This window comes from Diceros bicornis, chromosome 4, assembly GCF_020826845.1.
Source record: "Diceros bicornis minor isolate mBicDic1 chromosome 4, mDicBic1.mat.cur, whole genome shotgun sequence".
Classification (NCBI taxonomy): domain Eukaryota; kingdom Metazoa; phylum Chordata; class Mammalia; order Perissodactyla; family Rhinocerotidae; genus Diceros; species Diceros bicornis.
Genome location: NC_080743.1, coordinates 21,554,843 through 21,577,833, shown reverse-complemented (window position 1 = coordinate 21,577,833; position 22,991 = coordinate 21,554,843). Strand labels below are relative to the sequence as shown.

The following is a 22,991-nucleotide window of genomic DNA, read 5'->3' as shown; positions in this document are numbered from 1 at the left end:
CCTTTAGATTTCTCCACTTAAAGGTTCTGCTTTTGCTGATAATATTACAAACATATAGATGAATGTGCACATTTAGGATCTGGTCAGATTGGGATTTGAATGCTGGTTGTGTCGCTTATCAGCAGTCTGACCTTGGGCAAGTTCCTTAACATCTAGAGCCTCAGCATCATCTTTTGTCACAAGGATTTAATATTATGTTTGTAGGGCTTATAGGAGGATTAAATAAAAAATTACATATGTACGGTGCTCAGCACAGCTCTTGGCACATAATCAGTACTCAGTAAATATTAATTTCTTTACTCTTCTCATTTTTAGTTCAACGGGTATGAAGCAGAATTCATTTTTCTCCGTAAATCAGTACTTCCTGACATCTTTACTGTATCCATGGTCATTCTTCATATTATCCAGGCTTGAATTGACAGTTATTTTTGATCTTTCTCTCTTTCTTATTCGTCCCTTATTCCAGTCAATAACAAGAGACCTGACAGTTATTTTCTAATATATCTCTTATATAGTTTCAGAGGTAAAAGGAATATGTATTTAATTAGATGATTTATAAAGGATGCTGTCTCTAAGTTCCAAAATTTTTATCCTGTTGTGACCTGTGCTCCCCTCCCCCACCCTGCATAGTCCCAGAGGTGAAAGTACTAGATGCTTAGTGTAGCGCAGCTGTAAAGGGCTTGGGCCCTGGCGTCAGGCTTGAATTCAGATCTGGACTGTGGCACTCACAGCAGTGTGGGCTAAGGCAAATATTTAATTCCTTAAGCCTCAGTTTGCTTCTCTATAAATAGTGCCTACCTCAGGGTTGATTTGAAGAATTATCTAGATAAAGTATCTAAGGCAGTGAGCAAAGTGCTTAGTGTAAAGTTAGCCCTCAGTAAATGTGCTTTGTTATTTGTTACTCTTTTATTTGTATGTGAAGAATAGACCAAAGTACAAAGGAATGCTTGATTTAATCTTTTAAAATACATAAATCTAAGTAATTTTAAAGAGTTAATTAAAAATTAAACTAATAGAAGTTTTCAACGTTTAAATTTGGAAAGTTAAAATTTTTGCTTTCTTTTAAACATAGGCTTAAAAAGTCATTTCTAATTCATATTTTAACTGAATTAGGATGAATTATTAATTGTTTAAAAATCCTGAATCAAGAGTCTCTGGATAATTGATCTGATTTCTGCGTTTGGTGCCCAAGATAAGGGATCTCACAGGTTAAAGTTGTAATGTGTGTTTCCTAGCTTTTCCTAGAACTGCTTTAATTCTAACAAACATCAGGAATTGGGAGAGGAGTCGTCTTCTCATTCTAATCACAAATAAAATAAAAGTTAATATCATTAAGTTTACTATCAGTACCTGAGTTCTTTCTCATTAATTCTGTATCAGAGGTTAATGTCATTTCATTATTTTGTAATAGCCACCTTAATTTTGGGTGTAGGAGCAAAAACTTACCTTCTTATGTACTGTATTATAGAAGAAGCAGGTTCAGATTCACTGTATTTCAATGACAATCTTAAACAACTGACTGCTAGTGTATAGCACCTTACTCCCAAGATTTGTGGTGTTGGATTTAAAAATAACTGCTCCCTTTCCTATAACCTGTTATTTTCTTTAGCTGTAGTCCCTCAGGTAAAGGACAGAACAGGGCAGAAAGATAAGAGGGAACAGCAGTTAGTTTTGCCTTCTAAATCATTTGCTTTTTTATTCAAGAAAAGGCAGAAATCAAGTAGATGTAGTGCAGTTACTGAGCCTGAGAAAATTGATGGTGACATGGAGAATGGGCCATACATAGCATGTTAACTCAGTGAATGCCCATCCCTATACAGTCAGTAGGTTTTGGCTCTCCTTGCTATGCATCTCTTACTTATTTTTCTTTTTGGAATTTCCCCCACTCCAGAGATAAAAAGAGTTGGTTCCATACACCCCCCACTTCCTTTTTACTGTGTTAACTTTTTGTTTTGTGTTATTTTTTGTTTTTTAATTTTGGGCAAGAATATAATTTGCTTTAAGCTTTCTATTTGAAAAATCTTGTCTTCAAAGTGATCAGTCAGAACCCTAGTATATTGGCACTGAAAGGTGAAAACCATCCTGCCATTGGTTTTTCAGATTGTCTTCTGCCAAACCCTAAGGTTCTTTGAAAGCAGCTTTGGGGCCAGATGGCAACCTGTAGGGGAACAAAATGGAAACACACTTTCATTTTGACCAAAACAGTCTTCATTTTATCTTTTTTATGCATTGGGTTTTTACAAAATTGTTGCTTTTTAAAAATGGGTTTTCTGTTTTTTGAGAAGAATATTGAAAATTACTGATAGGCCACTCTTTCACTTTACAGATGGGGAGATAGCTTTAGAGAGAGTATAACTCCTAGACCAGCTGTTTGCTACATCACATTTTCTATGATGTTTAGATTTACGGCAGGATTTTTGTTTTTTGGAAAAGCTATACATTTTTCGCTAATCCTTTTTGTTTCATTTTTCTCACTAGACTAAGCTTCATGAGATCAGGGACTATATTTTGCTTACCCTTATACTCCCAGGTCCTAACAGATACTTGACACTAACTAGACATTCAATATGTTCTGTTAAATAAGGTAATTATACTATAGGTAAAAGGTTAATAAAATGATGATTAAAAATATAAATCTAGGGGCCGGCCCGGTGGCGCAAGCGGTTAAGTGCGCGCGCTCCGCTGCGGCGGCCCGGGGTTCGCTGGTTCGGATCCCGGGCGCGCACCGACGCACTGCTTGGTAAGCCATGCTGTGGCGGCGTCCCATATAAAGTGGAGGAAGATAGGCACAGATGTTAGCCCAGGGCCGTATTCCTCAGCAAAAAAAAAGAGGAGAATTGGCGGATGTTAGCTCAGGGCTGATCTCCTCACAAAAAAAAAAAAAAAAAAAAAAAAAAAAAAAAAAAAAAAAAAAAAATATATAAATCTAGGGGCCGGCCCCGTGCCTTGGTGGTTAAGTGCGTGCGCTCCGCTACTGGCGGCCTGGGTTCAGATCCTGGGTGCGCACCGATGCACCGCTTGTCCAGCCATGCTGAGGCCGCGTCCCACGTACAGCAACTAGAAGGATGTGCAACTATGACATACAACTATCTACTTGGGGCTTTGGGGAGAAAAAGGAGGAGGATTGGCAATAGATGTTAGCTCAGGGCCGGTCTTCCTCAGCAAAAAGAGGAGGATTGGCATGGATGTTAGCTCAGGGCTGATCTTCCTCACACACACACACAAAATATATATATATATGTATATATATATGTATAAATCTATTGGTAGAAAAGAAAACTAAGTTTCTTAGTAGTTATCATTACATTTTGAAACTTTTTCAGCAACCTTATAAATTACATTTTTCATTTTATTCTGTTGAGGGTGGGTAGTCAACAGTGCTGGGAAAACCAGAATATTTCTTTTAGGGTTAAGATTAGCCATTTTCTTTGCATTATTTAATAGGAAACCATTCCATCATCAGTGGTTTAAAAAGCCAGTGAAGTTGATTTTTCAGACATTGAATTTTTAGTCTAAAAGATATAAAATATCATTATAATTGGTTTCTTAATGTTTTCCAAGAAAATATACAAAAATAATGTTTGAATAGGGACTTGGTTAAACAACTTGAAGCAACTGGCAACAAAATGAATCTTGGGTTTTCCAGATGAATGTCAGAAAACAGGCACAATAAGACCAGCTTAATACACAGAGTCAAAAATGTTTTACTTTCGTTGGATCACAAAACAGATGACCTCAAGGTTAGCAGAGCACTGTAATGGTTTGGCAAAAACAACAGGCATGACACTTAAGCACTAAGAAGAACAGAAATAGCACAGAAAATGAAGAGAGAGAAGCAAGGAGACTTAGGGGAGATAAGCAGCTAGAGGAGAAAAAGGAATATGAATAATTGAGCAGTGGAAAAATTCAGATATCCATTTTACAATTATATCAGTGAATGGCATGGGACATTTTGTATTAATACTGTTATTAAAGATCAATTTAAAGTAAATATCAGACTTTTATTTTCTAGAAAATTTTAGATTAAGATCTTTTAGCTATTCATAATGATATATAATAACCATCATAAAAATGCAGATAAATAGAAATGTTAAAAACATCCCTATACACAAGTGTCAAGCATTTTAATAAAATCTAAGTAAAAGAAAATTATGTGATCTCTGAAAAATGTTATGAATATCATTGTCAGTCTGGAAACTAGAACCATATACATGTTTGTATTATTTTTCAGTTATCTTATTTTGTACAATAGGAAATAAGCATTCCTTATAAGTTGGAGTGTAAAGTTGGTGCATTATCACTGATAATATGTTCCCTTTATCTTAGTGAAGGGAGATATAAATGGAGAGGCACTTGTTAACTGAGAGCAAACAAGCAGAAAGAGTGAGGTATTATGGATGATTTTTAATAGCTATGCCTCAACATTTAAATTAAGTCCGTTTTATATGCAAAAAAGCCTTAGACAAATGTTTTGTTCAGTATACTACACAAAAAAGTAAGCTGTAAAGCCTTGGTTTGTTATGAAGTGACATGTGTTTCTGTGGTAATCTGTGTGGCCAGTACAATGCATACTCTTAGAAGAAATTAGTCTTAATATAAGGAATGCTGTTTGAGATTGTTAGATGCCTAATCAGGATGGGAAAATAAAATATCTGTACTATTTTCAGGCAATAAATGAAGACTATTAGTAGCTAATGCTGTATAATCAAACTCAGGTAACAAGTGGTCAAGTCTAATATTCGCGCATTTTATCAAAGTGAAATTTGGGCTGCTTAGTAAAGTAAATTATGACACTGCTGCTAATAGAATTGCAAAAACCCACGAAGGTCAGAACTTTTAGAGTGAGTACTTTACATGCCTTTGCCTCATTTAGATGTTTGCAGACGAAGGAACTTGGTTTTGTTTTTTGTTTGTACACCAACGCGCCTTGCCTGCTTTTTGCTGTAGCTTTTAATTTAGAAGGAGCTACCAGCTTAGCTACTGTTTGAATTATAGCTAGATAATAATTAACTTGCACAGAAAGTTAATCAATGTTGGAAATTTGATTTGTTTTGGGATGTTATGATATAGCATGAAACATTCTACTAGCTTCTGTCCTTACTCTTAATTATGTCTGGTGATAGAAAAAATAATTATGGAATGCCTTCTTCTGATAGTGTGCATGTTTTTGTTTTATTGCATGTTTGTAGTTGATTATTAAATGGCTTATCTTTAGCTCTGCTTTTTTAAGGCCAGTTGGATTACTGTCACTAAAGCAAATTTATTGTTTGTTTCTAGTGCAGTGTTTAACAGTCAAAGAATCAACAGACAATTTGTTCCCAGAGCAGAAGTCTTCTCTAAATTATTTGAGGCGGAAGAAAGAACGACCTTACCTGTTAAATTTGAGTGGTACTGACTCATCAAGAGTACTTAGGCCCAGGCAAACCAGATTAGATAGTCCCCCTAGCAATCGTTATGCAGGGGACTGGAGCAGCTGTGGAGAAAACTACTTTTTAAATACAAAAGAACATTTAAATGATGTGGATTATGATGATGTCCCTTCAGAAGATGGAGAAAATTGTAGCAAAATGTATGGACCAGATATAATGATTGAACAGTCAATTCCCATGTCCAAAGAGTGCACATTTCAGACATATTTGACAATGCAGACAGTTGAGTCTACAGTGGATCAGAAAGCCAATCTCAAAGATCTACAAGAAAGTATTGATACTTTGATTGGAAATTTGGAGCGTGAGCTCAACAAAAACAAGCTTAATATGAGTGTTTGAGATTGAGAGTTTTTATTTGGTTTTTCATAATACCTTAAAGTTTCAAATCAATCTTGCTCTCTTTCTTAGTACCTCTCACAGTGATGGTTTTATTATTTTACTCTTGAAACCTTCAGTTAATTTCTAATAAGTTCATGTGATTCAATTAAAAACACTATTCATTATAATTTTTGCTTATCTCATTAGAAAATTTTTCTTGGGGAGAAGATAACGTGGACTTCTTGTGGATATTTTAATGAATCTTGCCAATTCTATGGAGATAACTTTTAAGTGCACTTGTGAGGTCCACAGAAGTTATTAGCGATAACTTTTAAGTGCACTTGTGAGGTCCACAGAAGTTATTAGCCCCTTAAGACTTTTTTTTTTTTTTTTTTTTTTGTGAGGAGATCAGCCCTGTGCTAACATCCGCCAAACCTCCTCTTTTTTTGCTGAGGAAGACGACCCTGGGCTAACATCTGTGCCCATCTTCCTCCACTTTATATGGGACGCCGCCACAGCATGGCCTGCCAAGCAGTGCGTCGGTGCGCGCCCGGGATCCGAACCAGTGAACCCCGGGCCGCCGCAGCGGAGCGCGCGCACTTAACCGCTTGCGCCACCGGGGCGGCCTCAGCCCCTTAAGATTTTTGTGCTTTATAGGAACTGCTCTTCTGTAGCTGAAACAGATGTTCCTTTTAGAGGAACGATGCAGCTGCTCAGTCTGATTTGCAGAAGGAGTCCATGTACACTGCAACATCATTTGATCACATTTCATTTCCAATGCAAATGCTGCTATAAGAAAACATTTTTATAAATAAAAGTAAAATTATACAAATATTAATGTATTAACATTCAGTAATTATTTAAGCTTATAAAAATTAAATATTTTTATAATCCTGAAAATATGTATATATTTATAAGTGCTTATATGTATAGGTATTTGAATGAGGGGAGGGATTTGCTACAGAATCACATGTATCTTTAAAGTATATATGTCATGAGGCCAAAATTATTAGCTTAAGATGTCTTTTTCAGGGAAAGAACTTTTAAGTTAAAGGAGGAGTTGCATAGAAACACTTGAACCAAAACACTAGATGCATCTGAATAGAAATAATAGACTTTCTTTTTTTGATTCACAGAAAGTCACGATATCCCCAGTGAAAAGTCGTCTTTTAAACTGAAATCCTGTAACTGCTTAAGCGATTAAGTGCCCAGATTTCTGCACTAGTGACTTAGATTAAAAAAATCTTTATCTGTTCTATGCATTTTATTTTCTGCTTTATGAAACAAAGTAATTATACTTAAAATGTATTTATTTGTAGTAGTGCATTTATAACATTGACTGTATAATTACCCTCATTTGTTTCTAAAGAAATCTTGCCGGCATACTACGTGTTATTGATTTTTAAAAGATAACTTATTTTGGCTAAGTATATCTACAAAGTAGTCCTTATGGCAATCACTGCAGTGTTTGAAAATGTAAATTTAGAAGTCTTTTTTATTAAATTGGAATGTATTTTTTTAAACTTTTATACCCACAGAATGTGTAATTTTAAAATTATAAATAAAATTTAAGTTACCACCTTAAAGATGTGGCAGCCATTAAAAAAACTGACTTGATGTTTTCCTAAACATTATTTAACTATCTCTATGCAATATACCTTGATAAATGGAACACCTTGTTACTTAATTTGAAAACTCAATTGTTAAAAAAAAGATAAATATTTTTATATGAAATTTTCATTTTTTAAAGCTTTGTATAGCAATTCAGAAGAATACCAAAATAATATGTGACAGGTATGTATATTGAATAAACAGTCAAAAGAAATGTACTTTAAATGTTTTGTGGGAAGACTGCCTTGGTATTCTTCCTTTTGTTTGCTGTATCATGTCTATTGGATGAATTGAATAAGTTGTTCCAGCAATGTAAAAGTTTTATTAAAATATTATAACCTTGGTGTAATGCTATTAATTATCATAATGATTTTAAGGATCACTCATTTTAATGTCATTCTTTTTAAACCAACGTGTTAAAGTATTAGACCGTCATATAGTATCCATAAATATATGTAATAACATCTTTTTGTCCATAATTGAGTTTTCCAGAATCTGGAATACTTTAAAGGCCACACTTATTTTGTTACATAATTTTGAATGGGAATAGTTTTAAACTTAATGTCTGCCCTCTTAAATAGAAAATACTAAACATTTTTTGTTGTCTAAATCACCGAGTCATAACTTATAAACCTCTTTTACTGACTCTGCTGTATTCAGTAGTGCTCAGTAAGTTTATGCCTTTATTTTAAGTGGCCTTTTGCTTCAAATGTTTTTTGAGTTTTTATACCTGCTTTTTATAAACTCCTGAGATCTTCCTACACTGTCAGACTGTCAGCTGTCATTCTCTTCCAAGTCTGCCAGCCCTAATTTTTTTAAGATTAAAACCAATTTTAATTTTAGTGCATGTCCCTGAATAAGAATTTTAAAACAATTCATATGGATAGAAAATAAAAAGTAAAAGTGCCCCTCCCTGCCCTCCACACCAATGTCACTTTTCAGAGGTCACAACTACTTTTTATTCTTCAGGTAGCTACCTCCCTCGCTCTAGGTTTATTGCTGCTGTTTCTTGGCTTGTTATTTAAGCGATTCTCTTGATTGTCCATTATGATTGATAAGCAATGTATATCACTCCACTCCTCCTCCCCATTTTATGTTTTTAGTTCTTTTGGTTTCCTTTATAACTTTAGCTAGTAATCTTTATTACTTGATCCATCGGTTTTAAACAGTATCTCGTGACTCCCTACCATTGTGGAAATGACCAACCCTGTACTTTCTTTCCAACTCCTTACTGTGCTTTACCTCCTAACTTCTCTAAGTTATACTATTAGTTTGTATAATCAACATTAATAGATGTATATTATTTTGGGAAACTATACTTAGGTTTTTCCTTTATTGATTCTAAAAACTGCAAATCAATAATTAGTAGTTATGTGCTAGATTATGCAAAAGTATTCACAGGTAAACCAGGTGACTTTGTCTCCTACATATCCAATCTTATATCCTGAAGTCTGTGCTGAAAATAAGCAGAATATTCCAAGGTAAAGGTCAAATGGATTGTTTTATCTTATAGCCACGAACTTCTAAATCATGCTATGTGTTATTTGCTTCATAATTGGGTCATGACTTTTTCAGATTTTTATTTTTCCTGGAGCAAATAAATTGCTTCTTTTTTTTGGACAGAAGAAAAATGCTTTCTTCACTATAACACTTCTTTTATACATTGAATTACCAGATTGGTTCAGAGTGCTTTTAGCTCTCATCCTAGGATTTCTGAAATATATTCTTGCCTTTATTTGTTTTTCTTTGGCAGAAGAAAAATTTCTTCTTCACTATAACCCTGAGAACATTTAAGCTTCTTAATCAATTCTATCAAACTTGGACAAAGTGATTTGTAGCTATCATCCTGTGATATATTTTTTTTGCATTCCTGTGTTCTACTTTTTTTTTCTCTCTCACTCTTTCTGGATTTCGTTTTTTGTTTGTTTGCTGAGGTATATTTATATAAGTACTGCCCCCCCAACACTAAAAGGGTGCATGGGTGATAAGCTTTGTGAGTCCTTGCATGTCTAACAAGGCCTTTATTTCTTCCCCGTACTTCATTTTGATTGGACCTGCAGTTCTAGGTTCAGACTCATTTTCCTTTAGAACTTCGAAGGCATTTCTCTATTATCTTCTAGCATCCGGTTTTGCAGTAAGCCAGGCAAGAAGGATGGTGATTCAGACCAGGGAAGAAGCAATAGAGATGGTAAGAAATTGTTGTATTCTCGATACATTTTGGAAGTAGGAGCCAAAAGAATCTGCCAGTGGACTGTGAGAGAAAGGAGTAAGGCCTGAGCAACTGAAGGATGGACTTAGCATCAGATGAGATGGAGATGACTCCATTGTATTTTTTAAATGAGCTCCTTGTAGTGGATGTTGCTATTATTAAATAGTAGTTATCAAAATGCCTAATAATACCCTGTTAACTATAAGTAGTAATGCTTCTGCACCTGGTAATGATTCCTATAGAGTCACTGCAAAGATGAGAAAGCAAGAAGACTTCAAATGTATCTAAGCAAAGTTCCACATTGTAACTGTCTTTGGAAAATTTCCTTTTGTGTAGCTTTATATTAAGGACTGTAAAGAAACAGTTTTGGGTAGTGGTATGGTTCCTTAAAAGAATTTACTTTCCAGCCCACAGAATGACTTTGAGGCTTTATCATTTAAAAACATCAATTTTTAGGTACTTAGATAATGATAAAATTGTATTATGTCTAATAAGAACAAGTCCTAACGTGAGTCTTACTGACCTGAGGACTTTGGTACAAAGAAGAATGCTCCTTTGCTCTTTTCCCTGCTCACTGTTCACTGAATTCAGTAAGGCTCATATTTGATAAACATTGAGGTGCCAGAAATCAGAGTTCTTGGTTGCATTCTGACTCAGCCATAAACTGACTGACTAACTCAGGCAGAAATTGAATTTATTAAAAAAAATAATGTATCAGATGGAAGGCTATTTTAGGGTGCTAAAAATGTTTTATATCTTGATCTAGATGGAAGTTTCATAGGCGTTTACATATCAAGTTACATACTTAAGATTTATGCCCTTTATGTAAGTCATACCTCAATTTTTTTAAAGTAATTTTTTTTTTTAATGGGAAAGCTGGAGAAATAGACTTGGAAAATAAGCAGAACTAAGAGAAGCTAGGTGATCAGAATGATAACAACCAAGGCTATGCCAGATTAGGGTGCTGCTGTTGCTGCCACTGCCCCCAAACACAGTCCCCATGTACACCACTGGAATTCATTTTAAAGCATCCCTACTCCTCTGCGTCATTCCTGACTCAAAGGCCCTGACAGATTGTGCCCCAGCTTCTGGGAATCAGAGAGCAATTAGCTAGCATCCTTTCCCTGAAACTTACACAGTGGTAAATTCTATGAATATAAGAAAGGATTCAGATGCTGAGCAGGCTGAGCAGTGACAAATATCCACACTTCATCTCACCCCATTGCCCCCAAATTGGAGTCTTTCTCACCTCCATACCCAACCTGTCAACATTCTCTGCTACATGTCCTGAAACTGTGCCTTGTTTGTCACTACCAACGCCCTTGTCACCATCATCTCTCAATCTCTTCCTACTTCGTCTCTTTGCTACCACTCTCTCCCCTTCACACCCACAATCCATTCCATCCGTAGAAGCTACCGTAATCTTTTAAAAAGATAAACCACATCATTTCCTAGGCCTTTTCCCTTGCTCCCCTGTGCTCTAGCAACACTGAGGACCTCATTCCTGTCTTAGGGCTTGCACTTGCCATTCTCTATCTGGAAAGCTCTTTCTCCCTTGATCTTACTTGGGTAGCTCTTTTTTGTCATTTCACTTCTCTGTTCAAATGTCACTTCAGAGGCTGCCTATGAAAACCCCATCAGTAACCTGGGGTTTTCTTTTCTCAAAGCCTTGAGAATTTGGGAAGGAAGAAGATGGAGATTTCTGTTTCTTGTAACAAATACCAAATAGTTATGGTACTATTTGATTATGGATATTTATAATTTTGGAAATTGTTTACATTTAAATGAAATTTAAGATGAAAAACTTTAAAATATATCCACACCCATTGTCACTGTTTGTCATATCACCCTGGCTTGTTTTCATCAAGACCTTTATCACAAATTACCTTGTTTATTTGTTTATTATCTATATCCGCCCTTCTAGAATGTAATCTCCATGACAGCAGGGACCTTGTGTATCGAGTTCATTGCTATATGCCTAGGAACTATAACATAGAAGATATTCAGTTAATTATTAATAAATGAATGAATGTAAAGGGATTCTCAGAGAATGGGTGTCTTTTTGTCAGGAAAAGACTAAGGACTGTGAGATGCAACGTCTATGTAATTTTTCAGATATTCACGCCTGAGAAATAAATTATCTGTGGTTAAGAAAATAATGTTGTCTTTTTTTTTTTTTTTTTTTAATGACTTGTGTTTCTTTTGGAACTGGAGTGGCTTTGGAAAAATTAGTGACTTAAAAAGTTAGTGGTTTGGTAAATTTTGGGCAATTTTTTATAGTTATTTTTTACTACAGAGTTCAGTAGAAATAATTATTTAAATGACGTGTATGAAAGAGTGCATCTCACCATAGGAAAGGAAGGTCTCTTAAAAAGCTTTTGTTAAAATGCATCATTTTTCTTTACAGGAATCGTGAGCAAAAAACCTCAATTTTGTCCTGATTCACTTTAGTGTGCACTTTTTGCTAGAACTGGAAAACCTATTTTTCACTTTATTAAGAGAAAATATTTTCATAAAGTTGAATGAACCCTATAAGTAGAACTCTCGTCAGAAAGAATAGCAGAGACCACTTTGGGGAACAGGCACTACATTTTATGTTTTTATTTTTCTCAATGTCAAGTGTTTGTTTTTAAGTAAGTGAGAAAAATGCCTAAATATTGCCCCTGAGTTGGGTTAACTTAATCCTTATTTGTTCGATAAGGCCATTGGCATGCTTTTAAGTCACTTGAGTTAATCTTTCTTTTTACCTCCTTAATGGAGGTAGTTATGTAGTGAAAACTTGGTGTTGGCCTCAATATTCTACATACTTCTTTGACTGGAAATCCCACTCTTCAAAATAAACTCTTCCAAGGAGAGTTTAAAATTCCAACTTTAGAAAAGTGCAACGGATATTAAATCAAGGATATGGCAAGTCCCTTGCATTTAAGATGTTTTTGTGAAAGTTACGAGGCAGCGAGCCTGCAGCTCACGTGATACTGAACAGTGATCTCTTGTTCTTGACCTTTGTTCAAGAGAAGGGATGCAGGTTGCCAGCCTATTTGCGTCTGTTCTTGCCTAACTTTTTCCTCCCGTAGCCATTGTAAAACTCACATTTTAACCTGAGAGCAAGTTTGAATCGTTAGGTAAGTGAAAACAGCTTGTCTCAACTGGCAGATAAGAAATGTCAGAGCATAAAGGTCTGTCTGTCCAAGGTTATGGATCTGTGTTTGATCTGTACTCAATGTCAAAACTCACCTGTAAAGTCAACCAAACTATACATAAAAGAAGGCATGTGTCTTTTTCCACCAACATTTTATTATGAATGTTTTCAAATATAAAGAAAAGTTGAAAAATTTACAGTGAACACCCATACATCTACCAGCTAGATTCTATAATTATAAGCATTTTTCTATATTTGCTTGATCATATATCTATCTATGCACCATTATCTGTGTTAATTTTTGGTACATTTTAAAGTAAGTTGCAGACATCAGTACACTTCACGACAAATGTTATTTTCGAAGCCAAAAAAATTGAATTGGAGATGAACTTTGATTATAATTAACCTCTAAAAGAGTCACTTAATATGGGAATTCACAACAAATCCTAGATTTTATCATGGTTAGAAAGATCCAACATTGCTATTAATAGCCTTTAAAAGGTAATGTATATTTTGGGTACACTGTGATCCTTTCCACATTACATTTAGCTATCCCAGACTTCCATCATTCACACATAACCCTCACAATTTCTGCCATATTCAAGTACCATACATCATTTATTTTCTCTAAAAAATCTTGTTTTCAATTAAATTTATTTTTAGAGTAAAACTTCATATCGCCATAAATGGAAAACCAGTATTATTTGTCATAAACAAGTTAACCATATATATTTTTTCTACATACACACTAAAATAAATTCAGACTGTCCATCTTGGCATGCACACTTGGCACACCTTGGGAAATACTGAGTTATAGTCCCCACCCTTCCCAATTTTCCTGTCACAAATATTGGTACCCAAAAGAAGTCAAAGCTGCACTGGAAGTTGGACCCATATGACACCAGGCTGTTCTCTTTTTAAGGGACAAAAGCACGACATCCAGACTTGCCTAAGCCTCACCTGGAGCTGGTGATGGAGAGAGGTGGAGGGTTTCCTACCACAGGGCCAGGAGGGTCTGTCAGAGCCTTCTGAGATTATGTCCCCAGTGGGGCCTATTCCTCATGAGCCCCCAGTATTGTCAACCCCAGCTGCCCTGCAGGCCCCACACTGGCAGGAACAGGGCCAAAGCCCACTCCTTGCAGCCTGAGTTTCTACCTTGGGGACTTCTCGGAGCTGTGGCCCTGACCACATTTTCTTTTTCATTTTGTTTCCCCTTACACTATTAACCCTATCCTACCAGCATATCTTCCTCCCAACTACCTCTGTGTTAATAAAGGTGTGGTAGGGGACCAACAGCACTATCTTTCCCTCCTGAAATTAGAACCAATTATAGGAGCCAGACATATGGAGATAAAAGTACCAGATTTACTGCTGATAAAAGTAGGCTGGAGAATATGGCTTTGGTCTATGGCCAAGTGGCCTTCCTCCCATACTCTTTCCTCTTGAGAGATGGAGAAGTTCTCTCCCTTTTATGGAAACATGAGAAGTACAGGATGTTATCCCCTAAAAATTATCTCCTATTGCTTCCTCCTATAGTGACCAAATGTCACAGGATGAACTTTGGGACCCTTCGTCAAATGGAGGAGGAAGTGGAAATGCTGCACTGTGTACTGGCAGCCAAAAACAGCATGTAAAGATTTTCCGGGTCATTGGTAGGCAATTGCTGCCATTGGGCACCCCAGTTAATCTGCAAAGTGGCCAAAATTGGGCATATTCTCACCTCTCTTGATAAATCCTTTCCTTCTCAAGCCCCTGTGGCCATGTGCCAGCTCTGGTGCCTTGAGCCTCAGATGTCCCAGTCTTGCCTTTCACTCCTATGTCCAACAGAATCTGCCTCCTCTGCCTATGGGGAAAACTTGCCTTCCATTTGGTTCTACACTCTTACCTGAAAGTATGCAGTTGCCTCGTCTGATTAAAATACTAGGGTGTCAATGATGGTAGCGTTTATTTGTACTTAGTTTATTAACCCCCTTTTAAAGAATAGCATAACAAAATATCAGAGGAACTCCCTTAGTTTCTCTAGGTTCTTTCTGTTAAGTGTGGGTTCCCTCAATGCCGCTGCTACAGTTCCATGTGACGTTCACTTCTGAAAGATTGTCAGCTTTTGTATTAGCCATCTCAACTTCCCATATGTACTTACATCCTCAGCCACCACAGAAGAGTACTTCAGCCATTCTTAGCTATATCCTTAATGCATTTACACAGGACTTGAGTCACAAAGGGTTTGGGCTTCTAGCAAATCACCTAGTAGAAATTGATGAAAGTCAGAATTGCATATGTAAATTAACATAAATATACATATGAAGAGCCTAGACTGGCCACGACAACTTCAAAAAAAAGAAAAACGTTGGAGGACCAATACTATCTGATTTTAAGGTGACTTATAAAGTGACAGTAATCAAGACAGTATGATATTGGTATGAAGATAGACAAATAAATCCATGAAACATAATAGAGAGTTCAGAAATAGACCCCTATGTATATGGACAACTGATTTTTGACAAAAGCAATCCAGTGGAGAAGGGAAGACTTCCACAAATGGTGCTAGAACAATTGGATAGTCATATGCAAAATAAAAAAATATTTCAATAACATACTTCATGCGATATGTAGAAATCAACTCAAAATGGATCATAAATCTAAACGTATAAAACTTCTAGAAGAAAACCTTTCGGTTATACAAAGATTTCTCTGGTCATCCATAAAAAAACAAATTGACAAACCAAACTTCATCAAAATAAAAGCTTCTGCCCTTTGAAAGACACTGCTAAGAGAATAAGAAGATAAACCACAGACTGGGAGGAAATGTTTGCATGCTTCTGGTAAAGGACTTGTATCCAGAGTATATAAAGAACTCTCAACTCTCAATAATAATAATAATAACAAAACCTTCCAAAAATCATGAGCAAAATATGTGAATAAACACTTCACGAAAGAAGATATATGGATGGAAAATAAACACATGAAAATAAGTTCAACACCGTTAGTCATTAGGGACATGTGAATTAAAACTACAGTGAGATACCACTATACACTAAATAGAATGGCTAAATTTTAAAAGACTGACCGTATTGGCAAGAATATGGAGGAAGCTCATATACTGCTGATGGAAACATGAAATGGCACAACCACTTTGGAAACATCTGGCAATATCTTAAAAAGTTGAACATATACACACCATATAATCCAAACATTCTACTCCTAGATATTTATCCCAGAGAAATGAAAGCATATATCCATTTAACAAGCTTGTATAGAAATGATCATAGCAGACTAATTTGTACCAACACCAAACTGGAAGCAATTAACTCAATTGTCCATCAAACAAATTGTGGGCTATCCATGAAATGGAATACTATTCAGTGATAAAAAGTAATGAACTATTGATACGTACATCATAGATGGATCTCAAAGGTGAAAGAATAAGACAAAAATAAGTATATACCATATGACTCCATTTATATAAAATTCTAGAAAATGCAAGCTCATCTACAGTAACAGCAGATCAGTGATTGCCTGGGAATTGAGGGGGGAAGATGCTAGAGGGAGCTATTAAAAAGGAGCATAAGGAAACTTTTGGGGGTGATGAGTATGTTTATTTCTTGATTTTGGTGATAATTTCATGTGTATATACATATGTCAACACATAACCAGTTGTATACTTTAAATGTATACTGTGTATTTTATATAAATTATACCCCAGTAACATTATTAAAAGTATGTGTGTTTATATGTGTGTATTATACATACGAGACTCATGTAGGAGCATAATATTGCAGGTGAAAGCATGAACTCTGGAGCCAGACAGTCTTGGTTTGTGTCTCATGATGTATCTTGGGAAAGTAACAATTTTTCTATGTCTCAGTTTTCTGAACTATAAAATAGGAGTAACCATAGTACCCATTACCTCATAGAATTGCCGAGGGAATTAAAGGAGTTAAGACAGTTAAAGCATCAGAACAGTACCTGACACTATAGTAAGTGCTCATGTAATGTTAGCTATTGTTATTAGTAGTGTGGCATCTATTAACAGTTTTCAGGAGTAAACATAACCATTGTCAAGTCATAAAGGCCTATTATAAAATATTCTAGTAATATAGCCCTATTAAAAGTGAAGGTCCCAGGGCCGGCCCAATGGCATAGTGGTTAAGTGTGCACCCTCCGCTGCTGGCGGCCTGGGTTCGGATCCTGGGCGCGCACCGATGCATTTCTTGTTGGGCCATGCTGTGGCGGCATCCCATATAAAGTGGAGGAAGATGGGCACAGATGTTACCCAGGGCCAGTCTTCCTCCGCAAAAAAAGAGGAGGATTGGCATGGATGTTAGCTCAGGGCTGATCTTCCTCACAAAAAAATAAAAAAAAGTGAAAGTCCCTTTGTTTCAAAATAATCTGGAGTGAAGTGTATAGTTTAAACAAGATTAGCCATGCACTGATTGTCATTAAAACTGGAATGGTGAAAGTCTCCCCTCTTCTCCTGTTCTGTCCCTCAGAAGTAAACATAATTAATATTTCGATGGCTACATTTCCAGATCTTTCTATACATATACAGAGAAATATGAATATCTACATATTTGTACAAATGCATATATACATTTTATATATAGGTCATACTATATATATTGTTGTAGGACTTGATTATTCCCTTAAACAATTTGTGGACATCTTTCCTTATCAGAAGGAACAAATCTATATCATCCCTCAGCACAAGTGAAGAGTAGCCCTTTTTCTGGATGAGTATAATATACTCTGCCATTTTCCTACTGATGCTCATATAGATTCCTTCTACATATCATGATTTTGATCTGGCTAATATTTCCTCTCTTTAGTACTTTGTCTTAGCTCCTCCACGAGCACTCTTCACCACTGCTTCCTTGAATGCCTTGAAGACCAATGCATTCCTTAACTCTATGAGCAAAAAAAAAAAGAGAAATAACAATAAAAGTAAATTTTCAATAGCGTTATTTTCAACTCACTGTGAGAACTACTTTTGCTTTTGCCTTCCAGAGAAAGTGTGTCTAAAGGATATATCTTCAAAGTCTGCTCTTCAATACACAAACCCAAGAGTTTTCTAAGTTACACTTTTTATTTCTTTAAAGGCAGATCATTTTATGTGTCCTGTTATTTATATTTTACCCTTTTTTCCACAGAGAGAAAGTAGTGAACTAATACATAAAATCTTTGTTGGCATTTCCATCCAACCTTGGAATCTTTTTATGAGTTTGTGGTAGGCTGAATAATGGCCCCAAAGATGTCCATGTCCTAATCCTTAGAACCCGTGAATGTTACCTCACATGGCAAAAAGGATTTTACAGATATAGTTAAGGATTTTGAGACAGGGAGATTTTCCCAGATTGGGATTATCCAGACGGGCCCTAAGTGTAATCACAAGCATCCTTATAAAAGGGAGGCAGAGGGAGATTTGACTATAGAAGAGGGAAAGGTGACACGAAGAAGGAAGCAGAGATTAGAGCGATGCAGCTATGAACCAGGGAATACCAACGGCCACCAGAAGCTGGAAGAGGCAAGGAATGGATTGTCCACCGGCGTCTCTGGAAGCAACCAGCCCTGCCAACACCCTGATTTTAGCTCCCTAAGGCCCAGTTTGAACTTATGGCCTCTAGAACTGTAAGAGGACACATCTCCATTGTTTTAAGCTACTGAGTTCGAATTTATTAGGAAACTATTACAAACTCTCTATTTCACAATCTTCTGTAATTAATTTTTGCTATTTTTTCAGTTACTTGTTAATTGTTGTTAGCTGTTTTTCTTTCAATGAGTGTTTTGCAGACATCGGGGCAAAGGTATATATTTAAAATGTGATAAAAAATGAATTATAATGGCCTTTCCTGATATAAGTAAGGGCTCCCTTATCTCCTAAACTCACCTGTTTCTTGCCTTCCCCACCCCGACTCTAACTGCACCAAACTACCTGGGCCTTGCTTGGAAATGGCCCTACAACTTTGCAGTGTAGTTCCCCCTGTGGAGACGTCCCCACTCTCCTTTCAACCCAGCGGTTCTTGGGGAGACGGGTGTCAATTTGCACCCCCCCCCCAAGGTGGGACATTTGACAATATCAGGAGACATTTTTGTTGTCATAACTGAGGAAGCGCTACTTGCTTCTAGTGGGTAGAGGCCAGGGATACTTCTAAACATCCTACAATGCAGAGGACAGCCCCCACAAAAAAGAATTATTTGGCCCCAAATGACAATAGTGCCATGTTGAGAAACCCTGTTAGTCCCTCCACTCTCAGCTCAACTTCACCCGCCTGACTCTTCAGGCCTCAGTTCAGAAGGCACTTCCTCAGAGCAGCTAGATATAGGTAGGAGAGACAGCCTCCCTGTAATTGCTTGTTCTCCTACGTCTCCCACTTTTGACCAATGATTCTCAACTCTGGCTGTGCATCTTGTCCTTTTACAGTCACCACAGGTCATTTTCACATGCAAGCAAGGCTGGGAATCCTGTTCCAGATGTGGGTTCTTTAGGGTAGTAGATGGCATATAAAGCAATGTATGCATGTCCACACTTAGAACACTGTTTTGCAAACGCTTGTAGAGCTTCATTCCTTTCAAGGCACATATGCTTGAGCAAGAGTTTTGATAATACAAAATAAAATATTCAAAGCCATCAGGAATATTTCTCTGATATCTTTTATTCTTTTACTTGCATGACATCTGTTTAAAGCTAATGGATTTTTAAAAACTGGCTTTATTTCTTTTTATAAAAGTAGTTTGTTTTAAAAAATTCAAACTATATGGAAAAGTACAAAGACAAAAGTAAAAATCATCAGAACTCCGAACATCAAAAAAATCGTTAGTTTACATGTTAGTGAATATCCTTTCAGACATCTCACAGTCCATATAATATATGTGTAGTTGTACGTGTGACATCCTACAAAAATGGGATTATATATGTACTGTTCTATAACTCACTTTTTCAACTCAACACTAGATCCTGGGTATCTTTTCTAGTCCATAGATATAGATTTACATCTTCATTTTAATGAATTTATAGTATTGCCTTTTAGAGCTCTTCAATGATTTACATAATCAGCCCCATTGATGGACATGTGAGTTGTTTCCAATCTGCCCTGGTGTGAACAACCTTGGGCATGGAGAGGCAGTATAAGAGTTAAAATGAGCATGACCTGAGGGTAGGATTTCCTGGGTTCAAATCTCAACTGTGCTCTGTGACCTTGGGTAAGTTATTAAACCTATGCTTCAGCTCCCTCATTAATAAAATGGTAATAATTATAATACCTAGTACTCCATAAGGGAACTATGAGGATTAGGTAAGTTAATACATATAATCATATCTAGCACATAGCATTTCATAAGGTTGTGTATTATTATTACATCTTTTCCTTTGTCAGATGTGTGGTTTGCAAATATTTTTCCCCTCGTCTGTAGCTTGTCTTTTCGTCCTCTTCCACAGAGCAAAAGTCTTATTAAGATCCAATTTTATGGATTATGCTTTTGGTGTCAAGTCAAAGAACTCTTCTCCTAGTCCTAGGTCCTGAAGATTTTCTCCTATATTTTTTTCTAAAAGTTTTATAGTTTTACATTTTCCTTTAAGTCTATGATCCATTTTGAGTTAAGATGTTACACCTATGTTTATAGCAACACTATTCACAATAGCCAAAAAGTGGAAGCAACCCAAGTGTCCATTGATGGAAGAATGGTTAAACAAAATGTGATATACACATATAATGAAATATTATTCAATATTAAAAAGAAGTTCTAACACATTCCACAACATGGATGAACCTTGAGGACATTTATAAGTGTTATTCAAATGAATTACAAATTCATTAAAAAGATGATGTAGATAGATAAAAAATATTTATTGACCAGTGAAATAGGCCAGTCACAAAAGAATAGACACTGTGTGATTTCCCTCATATAAAGTACTTAGAGTAGTCAATTTCATAGAGCGTAGAATGGGGGTTGCCAGGAGCTGAGGGAGGAGGGAATGGAGAATTCTTTTTTAATGGGTACAGAGTTTCAGTTTTGCAAGATGAAAAAAGTTCTGGAGATGGATGGTGGTGATGGTTGCACAACAATGCGAACGTATGCACAGAACTGTACACCTAAAAGTGGTTAAAATGATAAATTTTATGTTATGCATATTTATAATAATTAAAAATGAGTAAAGTTTTAAAAAATGTATACAATGGGAGGTTTAGATTGAGGTTTATGTTTTTGCTTACGGACGTTCAACTGCTCCAATAGAATTTGTTGCAAAGGCTATCATTCCGCCATTGAATTGCTGTTGTATCTTTGTCAAAAATCAGTTGAGCATATTTGTGTGGTTCTATTTCTGGGTTCCCTATTCTTTTCTACTGATCTATGTGTGCATCTTAATGCCAGTACCACACTGCAGCTATAGAGTAAACCTTAACATAGGGAAGAGTGATTTCTCCCCCTGTATTCTTGTTCAAAATTATTTTATCTGTTTTAACCATGTTACCTTGGGTGAAGTATTGCGAGAGCAGACACAGATCAAGAGAGCGAAATCAGAAAGAGTGTTACAGTTTGTTATACTCATAGTTCCCTGGAGAGAACACAGCACACCACGCAGAGTCATTGTGGGAAGCACCGAGGCAGGGAGAAGGGAACGTGAGGCGGAGAGAGAAAGGAACCACGGGCAAGAGCCTTTACCGTGATTTCTTTTGCAAGGAATGGGTGAGGCAGGGTAAGCGGGTTTAGGATTGGCTAGCTGTGTTTGACAGTGGTGTCCACAAAAAATTCGTGTTCACTGTTACTTGTGGAGCATATCGTTTTGAGCTGTCTCAAGTTCCCACATATTTTTGTGTAGGCCAGGGTTTACTTGGGAACAGCTAGTGGCCATTTTGTAGATGTCAAAACATCAATTCACAGAAATGAAAAGTATGGTTAATACACTATCCCAGAGCCTTACAGTATGAACTTTAGAATAAGCTTGTCTACATCTACAAAAACCTTTGCTGGGATTTCAATAGGAATTGCGTTAAATCTGTATATCCTTTTGGGGAGAATTGACATCTTTCCTTATGCTGAGTCTTCCAGTCTGTAAACATGATGTCTCTATTTGTCTTCTTTGATTTTTTTCATCAATACTTATAATTTTCAGCATAGAGATCTGTACACCAGATTTATACCTAAGTATTTCATTTGTCGTGTGTTCATTGCAGAACTAGAAAATAATCAAGTTCTAGTTATTGATTATTAGGATTCTGGATAATTGGAAGTTTATTCTGGTTTTTAATTTGTTATATTTAGATCCACACAGTCAAGAAACTTCATTAAAAGTGAAAAATCGTTATCAATTTCAATTGCTAATTTAGCTTGTTTACTAAGGCTAAAATAAAGCACACATTTGCCATGTTTTAGATTTGATTTAGTGTTGTTTCCTTTTTTTTAAGTTTTTTTTTTTTTAAAGAGAATTACTCTTCTTAAAAATATGGATCCTAAGAAGGGTTGGAAAATGTATCTTTAGTTGACAGGGAAGAATGTGAAATCTTCTACTTTACATCTTCTTTCTCTTTCTGCTTTAAGAAAAAGGAATAAAAAGAGCCTAGAATATTACATGTAAAGGTGATTTCGAGAAACCTTATTTTCTATCCTTTTAAGTTTGGAGCGTTGGCATTATTGCAGGGAAACACAACCTAAGTTATTTTCCATACTCACTGCATATATTTTTAGTGTCCGATTTCTGAACAAGAAAGCATCTGGAAGCAATTATACTTCATTTTTTTAAAACCATTGCTCCCCCTATAAACTCCCGAGGTCGGTTTCTTTGGTGTCTGGGATTCTACTCTGATGGGGTGCAGCTGTTTTACACGAGTCTGTGACCCTCAAACAGCTCATCAGCTGTGGAAGGAGTGAATGCATCACACAGGGTTTAATTCGCCCTTCACTGAGATATTTAATTTCCGCTGAGGGGGCCTTGCTCAGTTACATAGTATCTGACCTGGCAATGGCAACCTAGCAACCAGGTGGCACACCGCCTAACCCAAGCAGCGCTCTGGGGTAGAGGGCACAGAGAGATGTTAATTATTTACAGTGGTGGATTAGCGAAGCTGCAGAGGTGTACCTGGGCCACCGCCTCCTGGAGTCAATTGCCTTTTCACCTGAAGTGCACACAGATGATATGTTTATCTGAGGACCTGCAAATATGCTGGTTTAATTAAACAACATTTCTTGGTGGGTAAAAAGCATTTCGTAAAGCTGAATGATAATTAAATGTAATCTAAATAAATCAAGTATTATTAGAATGATTAATTTTCTGAGTAGCCACAAGCATTTT

At 36.3% G+C, this 22,991-nt stretch overlaps 1 protein-coding gene across 3 annotated transcripts in view; it reads left to right on the top strand.

Moving 5' to 3' along the window:
* SYDE2 (synapse defective Rho GTPase homolog 2) overlaps positions 1–6,064 on the top strand; it is a 43,821-nt gene extending 37,757 nt beyond the window's left edge. Inside the window, exon 7 of one of the 3 annotated variants that reach the window (XM_058538409.1) lies at positions 5,278–6,064. In XM_058538409.1, the coding sequence (XP_058394392.1) occupies positions 5,278–5,768 (491 nt within the window). In that variant the 3' untranslated portion in view covers positions 5,769–6,064. Of the gene's footprint in view, positions 1–4,667; positions 5,247–5,277 lie in introns of those variants that run through there. The other 2 variants (XM_058538411.1, XM_058538410.1) reach the window with 2 other exon arrangements.
* The last annotated feature ends 16,927 nt before the right edge of the window (positions 6,065–22,991 follow it).